This window comes from Danio rerio, chromosome 25 (assembly GCF_049306965.1).
Source record: "Danio rerio strain Tuebingen ecotype United States chromosome 25, GRCz12tu, whole genome shotgun sequence".
In the NCBI taxonomy this organism is placed as follows: Eukaryota; Metazoa; Chordata; class Actinopteri; order Cypriniformes; family Danionidae; genus Danio; species Danio rerio.
The window spans coordinates 3,339,710-3,354,185 of record NC_133200.1 but is presented as its reverse complement, the minus strand read 5'-3'; the positions used below and the strand labels follow the sequence as shown (position 1 = coordinate 3,354,185).

The window sequence follows — 14,476 nt, the reverse complement described above, 5'->3', positions numbered from 1 at the left end:
TAATTCCCTTATTATTAAAAAAAGTATTATTTGCACATCACTTCATCTAAAAAATACATTAAAATAAAGATACAGATTACACCAAATGATTTTTTGACTTTTTTTACAAAAAGAGCATTTTTCCAACAGAATTAGGTTATATGAAGAGATGAAAAATTATTTCCTGTTGCTATTTTTGGGTTTTTCCATCTATTGTTTTATTTTTTTCAGTCTTCTCAGGTAGAAATCCAAAGTAATTCAAAATTTCACTGTGAGTCCTTCTTTTAAAGAGATTGTCTTGGTTGTTGTAGCTATTAAATCATATTATATTGAAAGGAACAGAAATTAACCGATTCAGAAGCGCGTTCGGAACGTCGAAAAACGTGCAACCTTAAAGGGCTCCACAGACTATTAAAATAAATTTGTCTATTGTTGCACAAATGTGGGTATTTTAGTGACGTTTCCACATGCAACATTATCTATTGTAGATAGACCGTTAATGACTATACTACCATTTACAAGCTACAGCAGCACTGCGAGAATTTGAGTCATATTATCACGCTACTACCATAGTACCCGTAAAACATGCAACCCTACTACCTATACTAGATGAGAATGTTGCGTCTTCTTTACAAATATTGTCAAAAGTATGGTTCATATTGCTCGAAACATAGGGGGCGCCCTTGTACCAATGTAAACAATGTCACCTGGTGGTCATGTTTGGTACTGCTTCAAATTTGGAATAAATTTGTTGAGATATTTCATTATGATTGTCAATTTTAAGCTAAAAGGTTTTGTAAAATACATATTTTATGGTAATATAATAAAATATACATTCGGTGATTTATTATTTTCATAAAAAGGCACGCAAATTTAGTTTTTTCAGCTACAATCTGACGGTTGTCCTCTTTAAAATGAGACCAAGCTTAATTCCAGGCATCAAGGCGCTAAAGACGCCTTCGTTCAAGTTAAACATGTCATGTCCATGATCAAAAAGTGGGTGCAACAGTTAAGGGGTTAATGTAATCAGATTTTTTTTTTCCATTTTAGGCAATATGGTGTTAAATTAAAAAAGCTGAACTCTGTTTTCATCTCTATATAGTGATAAACATGCCTTTTTTCCAGTTTAGACGAAATCTACAACATCAAAAAGAATTTACATATCAGAGAGATGATGACAATTAGTTGCGTCTTATTAGCAAATCCTAACTCGTAACAGAAAAACGTAGCACTAAAGAACAAGAATAGAAAGTTCCTCCAAAAATGGGACATAATGTTCAAACGCCAGTAAACAAACAAGAGCCTCGGGCAAACAGCCCACATGGAATTACCAAGTTTTTTCATTCTATAATTCCTCCACAATATATGACAGACTTGTGTTTCAAACACACCGCTCCTATCTGCTCTACATCACCACTTTCAGGGTCAAGTGAAGCCCGGCTCATCCCTGACGACAAATCGAGCGACTCGTCCATAAAGCTAATGAGGAGGAAAGGCCGGTTTATCATTCGCCAGTCATCTTAGAGTCTTGATGGCCTTTATAGCCTTTCTGTAATGCGGAGCACAAAAGGACATTAATGCAAGCTTGGCTGCCCTTTCAAATGCATCATTTGTAAGAGGAAAGACAACGTAAAGATTGGTTTGGATGGGGGTTGTGGATTTGCTTCAGGTGTGCAAGAAATAATCGAAGCACAGCGGCTACAAACTACAAAGAACATCATTAGCTTGCTCTGCATCACGTTCGTCAATGTATTTATCACATTTTCAGGAACACTTTTGATGTGCGAGATGAAAATGAACATTTCAATGAAGTAAGAAGGCTCTACGGCTAATCTAATGACCTGTGTTTTCCAGTTAGAGAGAGGCCATCCATTAAATTAGGCCAAAGTGTTCAGACCTATAAATGGCTAACTACTTTTCAGCAGGTTTCTGCAGAAGAAAGGCAGTAATTTACCTTCCCTACAGAGACTAAGTGAGCTGATATCAGCGGGAGGCAGCTAGCATGTGGCCGGGAGAACTGGAACATTCTCTCCATGGTTACATTCCCCTAAACCCACCAATCAGAGATCAATTACCATGTCAGTCCATTGGATTTACTTTTGAAAGGCCAGTTCAAAAAGAACGACTTGATCTAGAGATCAGCACTAAATCAACGAAAGAATGCTTTTTCTTTAAATATCAAGCCAATTCAGTCATCTAAACCACTGACAGGATCATTTACTCGCCTTCGTGTCTTTCCAAAATCGACTAACTTTGTGGAACCCAAAACCGCATGATTTTACACAACAAAGAAAGTCATGAAGGTTTACGATCATACAAGTGTGAATGAATGTCTTAATGTTTATGTATGTTTCCATAGACAGGAGGGTCAATGCTGATGCACATTGCAGCTACAAACTATTCATCAGTAGGTAAAGGACAAATCAGGTGTTGTACACAGCCCAGAAATCAAATTAAACCAATTAATCACCGTTTTAGAGACAGCTAAGGTTCTCTTCCATTATTCATAGCCTCCTGCTTAACCCAATGGGAAAACCGCAGCTCTTATGGAAGGGGGTGAAGAGGAGTGATTGCTGTTCGACACAGAACATATGTTGAGTTTGTAAGGACAAATTATTGAATAATCAGGATAATAAAGCAGGTGTTAAAAAGAGAGAAACATCCTGAGCTGACTTTCACAAATTGATGGAAACAAATACAGGTTGATCAACTTTAACACCTGGTGTACATTGTGCAATTTTGTAATGTCCCTGATGACAAATGTCAAACTTCTTTGGTTGAAAGCGGTCATCACAATCCTACAAGCAAAGATGTTATGTACATATCATATAAATTCATATTCATTTAAATAGATTGGGTTGATTTTAGTTCATTAGTTTAGGGCTCAGGGCTTCTGGTAATACCCGGTAGTAATTAGTTACTAGTTAATTAATTCAGGGCTTCTGGTAATATCCGGGATCGCAAAGTCCACTAAAGGAGGTCGGGCATTCCCATATATGGCTCCTAAACTCTGGAATAGCCTTCCTGATAATGTTCGAGGCTCAGACACACTCTCTCAGTTTAAAACTAGATTAAAGACCTATATTTTTAGTAAAGTGAGAATAATTACAATAGAGTAATGAAAAGCACAAGTCAAATAAACAGTGCTTTACAGCTTTCCTGGAGAGTCAAACTGTATTCAGGTACAGAAATTGAATAGTGAAGCGTAAAATAACACTGCATACTCTTTATTTACCTTTAAAAAATGTTGCTGATTGTTTAATTTAAAATTTGAAAAAATTAATTTAGTAAAATTTATAAAAATGATTAAAATAACTGTTGGGACAACATTATTTAATTGTGTGGAACCCAGCATTTTTTAGTGCTGTATTAAAAATTCAGTAAATTTATTCTTCATTAAAGTTGCAAATGTTGTACATTATTGTGCCTGAATTGTTTTAACTCTCTTGAAAAGCCTTTATAACATATCAGGGCTCAACAATAAGGACTGCCCAATGGCCTGCGGCCAGCGTGTGAGATGTTCGGGACCGTTGACAGGATCATTACTGGCCCGATCGGGCCACTGTTCCCCTGTCACTAAAGTTTAATTTGCCTGTGACTATTTGTCAATTGCATGCAAAAACAGTCAGAATCGAGAAACCGTTTGTGTTTTTAAGCTACCTTCTCGGTTCCTCTTATCTGATTGGATGTTGTGAGCACGTTATTTTTTTCCGTAACAACCAGTACAGCGAAGAGACAGCAACATGGGGGCAAAATCAAGTGATGATGCTAAAGGAAAACATTTGTTTCTAACGTCTTGGAAGCAGATATTTACGAGGGTACACCACGACTAAAAAATGAAGTGATGTTTTGTACAGTTTGATAAAAATTTGGCAGGTCAGCCATCTTTTCTTTTGCAATAAAATACCTGCACATTTTGCTATGTTTGTTTGCAAAACACTTTGATTTTTGCTCATTATACATTTATTAACATTTTTTAAATATTTAAATTCTAGATTTACAAACTTTGACACGTTTTTTTTATTTTTTTATTTGTGGCTAAGAAATAGCTATTAACTTTTTTTTGGTAGGGCCAGTGAAAATATTGGCAAGGCAGGTAAAAATCTGAATCCGATCGGGCAAGTAGAAAAAATCCTTAGCGTTGAACCCTGCATATGCAAATGTTTCACTCTGTTATGATTATACTTAGCAACGACTTCACAAATGTCATGCATTTTCAACTGTTGATCAACTATAAACCCAACTCAACATTGCATATCTTGCGATGTGACCATTGTAGACACACACATTGCGATATCAATGCAATGCTGAAAATGCTATATTGTGCAATCCTACTGAATAGTCTATTTTTGAATGATAGTGTACAGCTAGATTTTTTTCTGGTTATGTCTTGATCAGAGGATCTCACAGACAGCTGTCAAGACCTTCAAACCATACAAAAGACATGTATCTAGAACCTCACAGCAAGGGTCAAACACTGGGCTCCTCTCAGCAAGGCTTCTCCTGACCTCATTAAAACGATGCCTTCACCGCAACCACCCTCAATCTACACATTCTTTACAAGAAAGCTCCAAAAATGGCAAGAGAGGTGTTGGAGAAGTAATAACAACCAGCAAGAGTTCTCTATTCACCGAGACCGCGGAAGAAGAATTCAAGCATGACCCCTGTCTTTCAGGGCTTTGACCTTTCCCAGTAAGAGGCTGAGAGTGAGGGTCTGCCTAGTCAAACGCTATATTGAGAAGGACAAATACTCCTTCCAACAGCAAACAGAAATGTGGCCAATGGAATTTTCCATCCGTTCCACACTCCTGGATCTTAGTGGATCCACAAAACCAAACCACAGCGTTTCAACATGTGTTTCAGACGTGAAAAAAGAGAGAAGTGTTTTCAAAAGAAACTTCTAGACCTCCAGAGCAAACTAGACGTTTTGCTTGGAAGGACGCAAGTGTTTTCAGTCAAGGAATTAAGAGTTTAAATGTGTCAATGAATGAAAAGACACAAGAGAATTAAGTCTAATGTAAATTAGGGGTGTGGGAAAATATCTATACAGCATAGCATTGCGATATTTTCCGCTGCAATACTATGTCAATACACGCAAAACAATACATATGCAATATGTTATTGTGCTTTTTGAAAATCTATTTCTTTACACTACTAGACAGCGATGTTGAAATTAAATTTATTTATTTATTTTTATTTTTGGGTGAGCTGGGTCACCTTCAGCATGCAGTAAATGTTAGTAAAATAAAGATGGAGACATTGCGGTTCTCGCTTAAGTATTGGTAAATTAAGAAAAACTTAAGTGAGAAACTTTTCCGATTAGTTAAAACAGTTGTTGGCAAAGTTTACCTTTATGAATATAATTGGAAGTTGGAAAGAGCAATAAAAAAATAATAATAAATTTAAAAAATAAAATAAAAATCACAGAATATTGCAATATACTACAAATCATAATAATTTTATATCATGATAACATTGTAGACCATTTCAAGGGATGTAAACAATAACAATGGTCCTAACGCATTTCCTGTTTCACATTTCTAATTTCCGAGAATCCTAAAAGTTCCACATGCTGTTTTAACGTTGAGATATGATTGAATTGCCTCTTGTTACGTTATTAAAATAGTTTGACAACAAGCAGGAAATGTTCATGGGCCACTGACATGACCACATTAAGGGGGTTTTCACACTTGCCTTATTTAGTTTAGTTGAATCGCACTAGAGTTAATTTTCCCTCTTGGTGCAGTTTGTTTGGGCAGGTGTGAATGTAGCATTCGCACTCGAGTGCGCACCAAAAGCAAACCAAAAAAGCGCACCGAACGAACCCTGGAGCGGTTCATTTGTGGTGAGAAAATGATCCGAACTAAAATAGACTAAACCGCAAAACAGTACTGCGCCTTACTGGACTAATCCAGCTTCTATAGTCCCATTTTATGGGAAGTCAGGGAAAAATATTTGTTGAAAGCGCTTTACCAACAATTTTAAACAGAGAGAGAGAGAAAAACATTACGTGATGGATCGTTGGTAATATTTCCAGAAGATGACCATGACGCAGTTTAGCTAAATTAATTCACGCTGCCTCCTACAGCGACTTGCGATTTGTCGTCGCTGTTTGCAATTAATTAAAATATTATTTTCCAGCCGCAGCTGCACTTCATTCTCAAAATGTTTAGTTTGACTAAAGTGATGAATACAAACTATATAGTATACTATTAGCAGGGATGCAATCAGGCAGCACAGTCGTCCCTCCATAGAAAAAAGCAACATTTTGTGTCTGCCGATTTGTTTACTTGCAGGAGTTCCATTGGCATCTTCCAGCACGTTAATTCTGACCAATCAAAAAGCAGTTTTGGAAATGCGTTCAATAACATCTGGCCCATACCTAACAACATTTGTGTCTGAAAATGTCTAGGTGTCGGTGGTGAGGTGTCTGAATAACATAGCTAGATAATTTTACTATGCCCTGGGTTTAGGGCAGCCGCTGCGATTGGATACTTTACCAAAGTCGGCGATCTGTAGGTGTTATAGACTGTACCAAAAAGCCAAGTAGCGGGGGGGTGGGGAAATTACTGGAGTTTTTAGGGAGAAATAACAAAATGGGAGGGTGGTGGGAGATGGGTCTGAAATACAGGAGACTCCCAGGAAAAAGTGTTGACAGGTATGATCTGGCCCAATGAGTAATGTGGATTTTGTCACATGACTGCATTTGACTGAAAAGGACCAAAAAAGGCAGAAAAATGCTATAATGTATCATTTATTGCCGTTGGTCTGGACCAAATAAACCGAATCACAAAACCCTGAAATGTTCTACAGTGGAGACTGGTGATTCCCACCTCTAATGGAAACATATTTAAATAGTATTAAAAAAATAACATGATCATCCTATTTGCTTTCACATAAATTGTGCGCAAAAGCATTTTAAAAGTAGATTATCCAGTTGGTCCCAGTGTTGAGCAAAATGAAATAAAGAATTGGTTAGTTTTAATTGATTTACCCACACACCATAGGAAGTGACACCATTCTGGGATATAAAATGTTGTTACATCATACTCCAAAAAAAAAAAGTGAATTTATAAAATATGGTGAAGTCCAAAAAAGCTTAATGCATCCATAAGAGCGGTCTAGCCTACTCATGATTCTTTCCCCAGTAAAATAAAGAAACAAATGACCCGTTTTTCCGTCAGACCACAAAGCAACACACTTCACAACTTTCGTCTGCAAGTTACACACAGTATCAGTCAGCCTCAGGCAATCTCCACAAATTGATAAGCAGCCAAGGGGAGAAGCGAACACTCGGTTGCCCACTGCCAGTCACACTTAGACAAGAGCACACAGTTAAGACACAGGATGAATGTGTTTGTCTTTGTGTTTGTCTCCCCTTCTCAACCAGCTGCAGGCGGCGAGAAAATGGCTACACGCATCACGTTCGCAAAAGTGCCAGACAATGAGCGTAGAAGAGTGAGTGAATGCAGAGATTCACAAATTTGCCCTGGAGCCTTGTGAATGAGATGGCGCTGTTGATATCCCACTAGTAGCAGCAATGCGGGAGGTCAACTGGATGCGCTAAAATGTCATTCAATCATTCAGGCTGACATCGATGAGGATTAAGCTTGCTTTCAAGACCAGAAGCCCCCACCGGCTTCCCCCAACCACACACACACACAGCTAATGAGAGATGGAGATAGCTACAGATGTCTCCATTTGCGCCGTTTACCTGCTGTGCCAAAAGCAATTATGGCAAGACAGCATGACAATTGTGACCAGCCCCTGCCATTCCCAAAGTGGCAAGAGAGATGGAAAAAATACGCGATAAACCTTTTATGGTCTTTGTACTTGGAGAGAAGTGTCACTTACTGGCTGTATTTACATGCACAAACCTTCATTAGCCTCAATCAATTTAATTATCCTACAACAAATTTCACTAAAGAATTGGATTAGACAAAATCATGTGCATTACTTGGTTTCCACTGAATTCTTGTAACAAACTTTGTTCATGCATAATGGCAGAGAATAGTTTTATTTGCTAATTATTTTTCAATCCAACAGCAAAAGTGGTTTCATTCAGAAAAAAAACATGAACATAGCAAACAGTCGCATTTAAAATTACCATTGTAATTTAAAAGTTTGCTTGCCAAGGGTTTGATTCCCAATCCAAATGTTATTTGCGTTGACAATACAATAGCTAGAGCAAACGAAATGTTGACACAAGTCCATCCTTAATTGGTTATGCCAGGGTTTTTCCCAGTCGTGAAATTTGTGCTACTTGAAACAAACACATTTTGTATTATTCTCGCTATCTTAATCATGTTATTTAAAATAAAAGGTTAACATTAAATGTATTTAACTACATGACCAGTGCATGAGCGTCACTTGTGGTCTGACGTTAGCCAGATTTCTGTCAAAAAGCAGAGGTGGTACAAAATCTGATGGAGGTAGCCACCTTGTAGTTCTTTATATGCAGGAAAAACCCTGGTTATACTGAACTATTGTGTGTCGAATCTAGAGCATGTTCACGAATAGGCATGGGCCAGTATAAGATTCTGACAGTTTGATAACCTTGGATTGAAATATCACGGTATTGAGATTACTGCTCTAAAATATGTTCTTTTAAAATGTCTGATTAATAAACTAAAACTTTTTTTCCACATTGAACACAATATATTTTACTTTAAGAAACATTTAAAATATTTTGAAGCAGTAAACATGTCAGGCTAAATAATTAAAATGAATCGTTGACTTCTGCTGTCTTCATTAGTTTCAAAAACACTGATTTCTTTGCAATTTAAAACGGCATCTTTGGATACGTTTTCTGCTGGAGATACTGTTTTCCTAAAAAACAACAACAAAAAAAAAACGTTAATAAAAAAAAAAAAAAATCTTACCCATACCTTAGCTGAACATTTTGCCGATTTTAGGACCTTTTCCAAACTGCGGTATACCTTGAAAATGGTTACAGTCCCATTCAAAAAAACACTGTTTTTAATTAGTTCTTATGAACTCTGCTTTTAAATTTACGCCATTTTGGTGGTTTGTCAAATACAACTATTAAAGAAGAAAAGGTTACGGTCTCTGTGAAAACAATTTAAAAAGATGATTTTATGAGAATGATGTTGTGCACTAACATATTGTCTTTGATCTATAGGCATGCATGAGTACTTGACAACCATAAGAACAACACAGCTTACAAAAACTGTGTATACCTAAATGCACATGTACACAGATGTGTAGTCTCTCTATACGAAGTGGCATGGGCAACAACTGGTCTAGCATGTATATTAAAGCTGCACGACATTGAAAAAAAACTGACGTGATGTTTTTTTATTTATCTGCCATAAATATTATAATATGAATATAATTTCTCACATAATATTCATTGAACACTTTTTATAAATTCAAGAGCCTAAATGGTTCAAATTCATTTGAAATCATACACAAAAAAAAAAACACAGAAATTTAAAAAATGTCATTCTTTTAGGATTAAACGTCACTAATTCTACTCATAATATTAATGGACAGAATTTCAAGACGTAGCCTGGGGCTGGATGGTGTCCGGTTCGGGGACCACAGGATCTCATCTCTGTTATTCGCAGACGATGTTGTTCTGTTGGCTTCATCAAACACGGACCTTCAGCATGCACTGGGGCGGTTTGCCACCGAGTGTGACACGGCTGGGATTAGAATCAGCACCTCAAAGTCCGAGGCCATGGTGCTCCACCGGAAAGAGGTGGTTTGTCATCTCCAGGTTGGAGGAAAGTCCCTAAGTGGAAGAGTTCAAGTATCTTGGGGTCTTGTTCACGAGTGAGGGAAGGATAGGACGTGAGATTGACAGGCGGATCGGTGCAGAGGCAGCAGAAATGCGGTCGATGTACCGGTCTGTTGTGGTAAAGAAGGAGCTGAGCCGAAAATCAAAGCTCTCGATTTACCAGTCAATCTACGTTCCTACTCTCATCACCTATGTTCATGATCTATGGGTCATGATCGAAAGGACAAGATCTTGGATACAAGTGGCTGAAATGAGTTTTATTTGCAGGGTGGCAGGGCGCACACTTATAGACGGGTGAGGAGCTCTGTCACCCTGGAGGAGCTCAGAGTAGAGCCGGTTCTCCTTCACATCAAGAGAAGTCAGCTGAGGTGGCTTGGGCACCGGTTTCGGATGCCTCCTGAATGCCTACCTAGGGAGAGGAGACCTCGGGAAAGACCCAGGACATGCTGGAGGGACTAGGGAAGAAGTAACTGGAGAGAGGGAAGTCTGGGGTTCTCTCCTAAGACTGCTGCCCTCAACTCCGGGAAAGTGGTTGAAAATTAATGAACGCATGTTTTTTGTTAATTTCATCCCAACCTGACATTGCAGATCCTGCAATGTGACCACTGCAGATTCCCACATTGTGATATCGATGCTGAAGCAATATATTGTGCAGCCTTAATGCATATTACGCGTTTCATTTTAATGGATCCATGTTAATAGATTATTTTTACAATGTATAAAATGCATCAATGCATGAAACTTAAGAAAAGAAAAAGCTTTCTAATTTAGATCCATTGTCGTCAAATAAATGCACCCCTAAACCTAAAAAGAGACCAGAGGAAATGTTGATTCTGTTAGACAAAACCTCACAAGAATTTTCCATCAAGTTCAAGAAGAAAACTACTCTGCAGATCCCTATAAAACATTCTGTGAAATGTCTGTGAACAGCCTACAAATAAGCCATCTTTGAAGGTAGCACTACTGATGAAAGAACAAGTTCAATTTTTTAAAACACCTTTTGTTTCACTTCATCCAACCGTTTCTGAATTAAAAATGTGTCCCGCATTAAAGCCGTTTGCGATTCCCATTGAAATAAACTAGCATTGCACCGCAAGTGCGGAGACTAATTCAGTTTGACAAGACTTCACAAAAAGACTTTTTCCACCAAGCACCAACAAAAAAAGATCCACAGAACTCTATAAAGCATTGTGATTAGTCAGTTTACAAGCAGACTATCTTTGAGAGAGGACTTGTGGCTTGGCTTTAAACTCTGCGCGTCTGAAACCTCAGCGAAATGTGTTTCAAATAAACAAAAACTTATTTTCAGTGCGCAGCCATGATTAGTAACCCGAAACTGGCCACATGTACAAAGCACCATTCAAACCCTATCTAGATTGCTTTAAAATCACAGACAAGACAAAGACTAAACAGCATACACCATTGGGTTTTCAAGAATCCCGGCTGCAACCATAACCTGAACAATAAATACATCTGATTGTTGTTTAAAGAATCCCTTTTATCTGCTTTTCATGTTGGCATCAATTGAGAACTGAGTATTTTAACTAAATAAGGACAAAAATCTTGCCTCTCAAGCCCTATTTGGTGTTACAGAGGTGTCGTTTTACAAATTCACCTCACAGCAATTTCAGTGGCAGCAGCTGAGGGAACAGATCTTCATTTGAGTCAGCCAAAAATTCCCTTTCATCATTCCCAATAGGTAAAAGGTTCCCAAATGTCTGAGCATGACCCTGTCATTACCATCAACAATCAATCATCATTTAGCCTCTATGCTCTTATCTACGGCTCTTCTCTAAGGTGAGGTTAAGAGCATACTCGTGCCTTCTTCTGCAGCATATGGATGAATGAGGGTGCTCTTCTTTTCCACAAACACAGTATCTAAATCTGGTGTATAGATCAATTCTTGAAGTCTACCGGAATTGTCACCTGAAAATAATGATTGTCATTATTTACTCACTCTATACTTGATCTAATTTTTTTCAGTTTTATTCTGATGAACAAAATACATTTATATTGAAGAATATTAAAAACATATGAAGAGTTCAGATATAAAAACCTCTAAATGTCATCTCAAGTGTTCTTCTATGCTGTTATTTGACTTTAAAGGCAATGGAAATCACCCATTTATCACCATAACGGTGAAACATCTGAAACTACACAGGAAAAAAATAGAAAAGTGTTCATTTTAGAAGATTTCTGATGGCATTTCGCATCTAAACTCCTCATATAACCATTGACTTTCATACTATGCGTTTATCCTACTATAGAAGTCAAATGGTTACAGGTTTCCAACATTATTCAACATATCTTCTTCTGCGCTTAAAAAAAACCCCTAAAACTGGTTTGGAACTAGTAAGAATTAAAAAATTTACATTTTTGGTTGAATATTTACTTGCATTTAAAGGTGCTACACCAAGTGAGTTACTAAATGTATATATTAAAAACATATGAAGAGTTCAGATGCAAAAACCTCTAAAAGCTATCTCAAGTGTTCTTCTAAAATGATAATTTTTCTTCATCTCTTATGTTTATATGATTTTGTTTGTCTTTAAATGCAATGAATATAACCTATTCATCACCATAACACTGAAATATTTGAAACTACACAGGAAAAAAATCCAAAAAGTGCTGAATTTAGAAGATTTATCATGGCATTTAGAGACTTTAGCTTCTGAACTCGTCATATAACCATTGACTTAAATATGAAGTCAAATGGTTAGAGGTTTCCAACATTCTTCAACATATCTTCTTCTGCGCTTCAAAAAAAAACCCTGAAATTGGTTTGGAACAAGTATAAATAAATGATTTTTCATTTTTAGGTTAACGTTTACTCAATTACTTAAAGGTACTACACCATGTGTGTTACTAAACATCAAGTAAATGAATGGCCCAAAGAACAATTAAACCTTTAAGCTTTTACCAAACACTTAAAACACAGAAACACAGCCACCAGGCTACAGAATCCTGCAGAATTAGAATAGAAATCAATACTAATGAGCTGGCAGGAAGAACTGCGAATGGTTACACTGGTTAAATGAGCTGGCACAAACAAACGCATATGATTTACACCGGTTAAACGTTGTAATTTGCAGGGATTTCGGCGTAACTTACCTTTATCCGCACCGCCGAACCGGAGAACGATGAGACTTGTGAAAAACACGAGCAGCCGTTGCTCCCGCTCCGCCATCACTTTCCGAGGTAAAAAAGAAAATAGAAAAAAACAACCTCGCGTACAAGTTATCCACGGTGTTTTCCGAGGTGAAGTTTTTTTTTAACAGACTAGTTACAAAAGACGAGGTGTTTCGTTAAAAAACGCCGAACATTGTCCGCAACCGGCAAGATCTCGCGCACCTCCGCCGGTGCCCAAAAATAAACATTTAAATCTCCGGTAAAAGAGTCAAAGGCGATCCTCTGAAGAGTCCGGGTGTTTTCTTGAACTTAAAAAGCCGAAGGGGGCTTTTAAAGGAGGCATGGATTCAATCCACAAGCCGACCCAAAACGGCAGCGGCTGCTAACGTTAATATGTTCCGACGCGCCGGTGTGCGTTTGTGACCGCGCGGAGAAAAAGACGCGTTCAACAGATTTAACGGAACCGCAGTGGAGTCTCCAACATAAGCACACGGCGTGTGGTGCTGCTGGAGAGCCTTGTAGTGTGTGTGTGTATTGGTCCGTGAAAAAGCAGGCGTGGATCCTTACAGGATTCTGGATTTTTTTTTTTTTGGCCCGGGAAAGTCAAAAATCACGGCGTGTGGGTGCGTGATGCGCATGCGCACATCTGGAAGCCAACGAGCAGGCTACTGGGAATCCCTTGTAATTCTCTGTATGCAAATATGATGTAAAACAAGCAAAACAGATCTGGCGGTCTCAATGTAAACCAAACTTTCCTTATTTTATAAATGACTTCGAGTTAAATGTAAATCTTTTAGAACAATCACAAAACATAAAATCATGTTGCCAAACATGTAATGCCCTGAAAACATTTAAATGTATGTAAATGTCTATTTTTCATATTTTATCTGTCAGAAATTTTTTTAAATATGAAATACCTCTTGTTCTTGTAGTGTTGAATTAAAAAAGTGAAAAGATAATGACCATAGATCTGAATCTACTACTGATTTATAGTAGAGAAGTACATATATCCAAATCCAGAACCAAATCATGCTTTATTTTCAATCTATGAAGTATTGTCTCCCATCAGGGAAGCGATACAGAGTTCCTTTGTGTAAAAGTAATCATTACAAGAACTCTATTATACCAGTGTCCATTAGCAGTTTAAAATGGCAAATTACCCTGAAGGTCTCTTAAATCTCATTGTTGTTGGTAAATGTTACATGCTGTCTTTTTGTATGTGTACTGAGTTTAAAACAAGTGTGCTGTGTGAGTCTAATATACATTTCCTGAAAAGGACAATAAAGTGCAACTCACCTCAATATAGATCAGTGGATTCTACTCATAAATCGAAAATGAAGATAAATTGCAATATACATGTATTTTATGATTAAACTGCTGTATTTTGAAAATATCTACCATCATAAAACAAATAGTATGTACAGTCACCAGCCACTTTATCAGGTACACCTTACTAGTACCGGGTTGGACCCCCTTTTGCATTAATCCATCGTGGCATTGATTCATCAATGTACTGGAAATATTCCTCAGAGATTTTGCTTCATATTGACATGATAGCATCACGCAGTTGCTGCAGATTTGTCGGCTGCACATCCATAATGTGAA

At 37.5% G+C, this 14,476-nt stretch overlaps 1 protein-coding gene across 15 annotated transcripts in view; it reads right to left on the bottom strand.

The window, feature by feature from the left end:
• The window catches only part of neo1b (neogenin 1b), a 248,121-nt gene extending 234,714 nt beyond the window's left edge, over positions 1-13,407 (bottom strand). For all 15 annotated transcript variants that reach the window (XM_017354197.4, XM_009297706.4, XM_073942502.1 and 12 more), the window contains exon 1: positions 12,854-13,407. In XM_017354197.4, the coding sequence (XP_017209686.1) occupies positions 12,854-12,929 (76 nt within the window). In that variant the 5' untranslated portion in view covers positions 12,930-13,407. The remainder of the gene's footprint in view (positions 1-12,853) is intronic.
• Between the last annotated feature and the right edge of the window lie 1,069 nt (positions 13,408-14,476).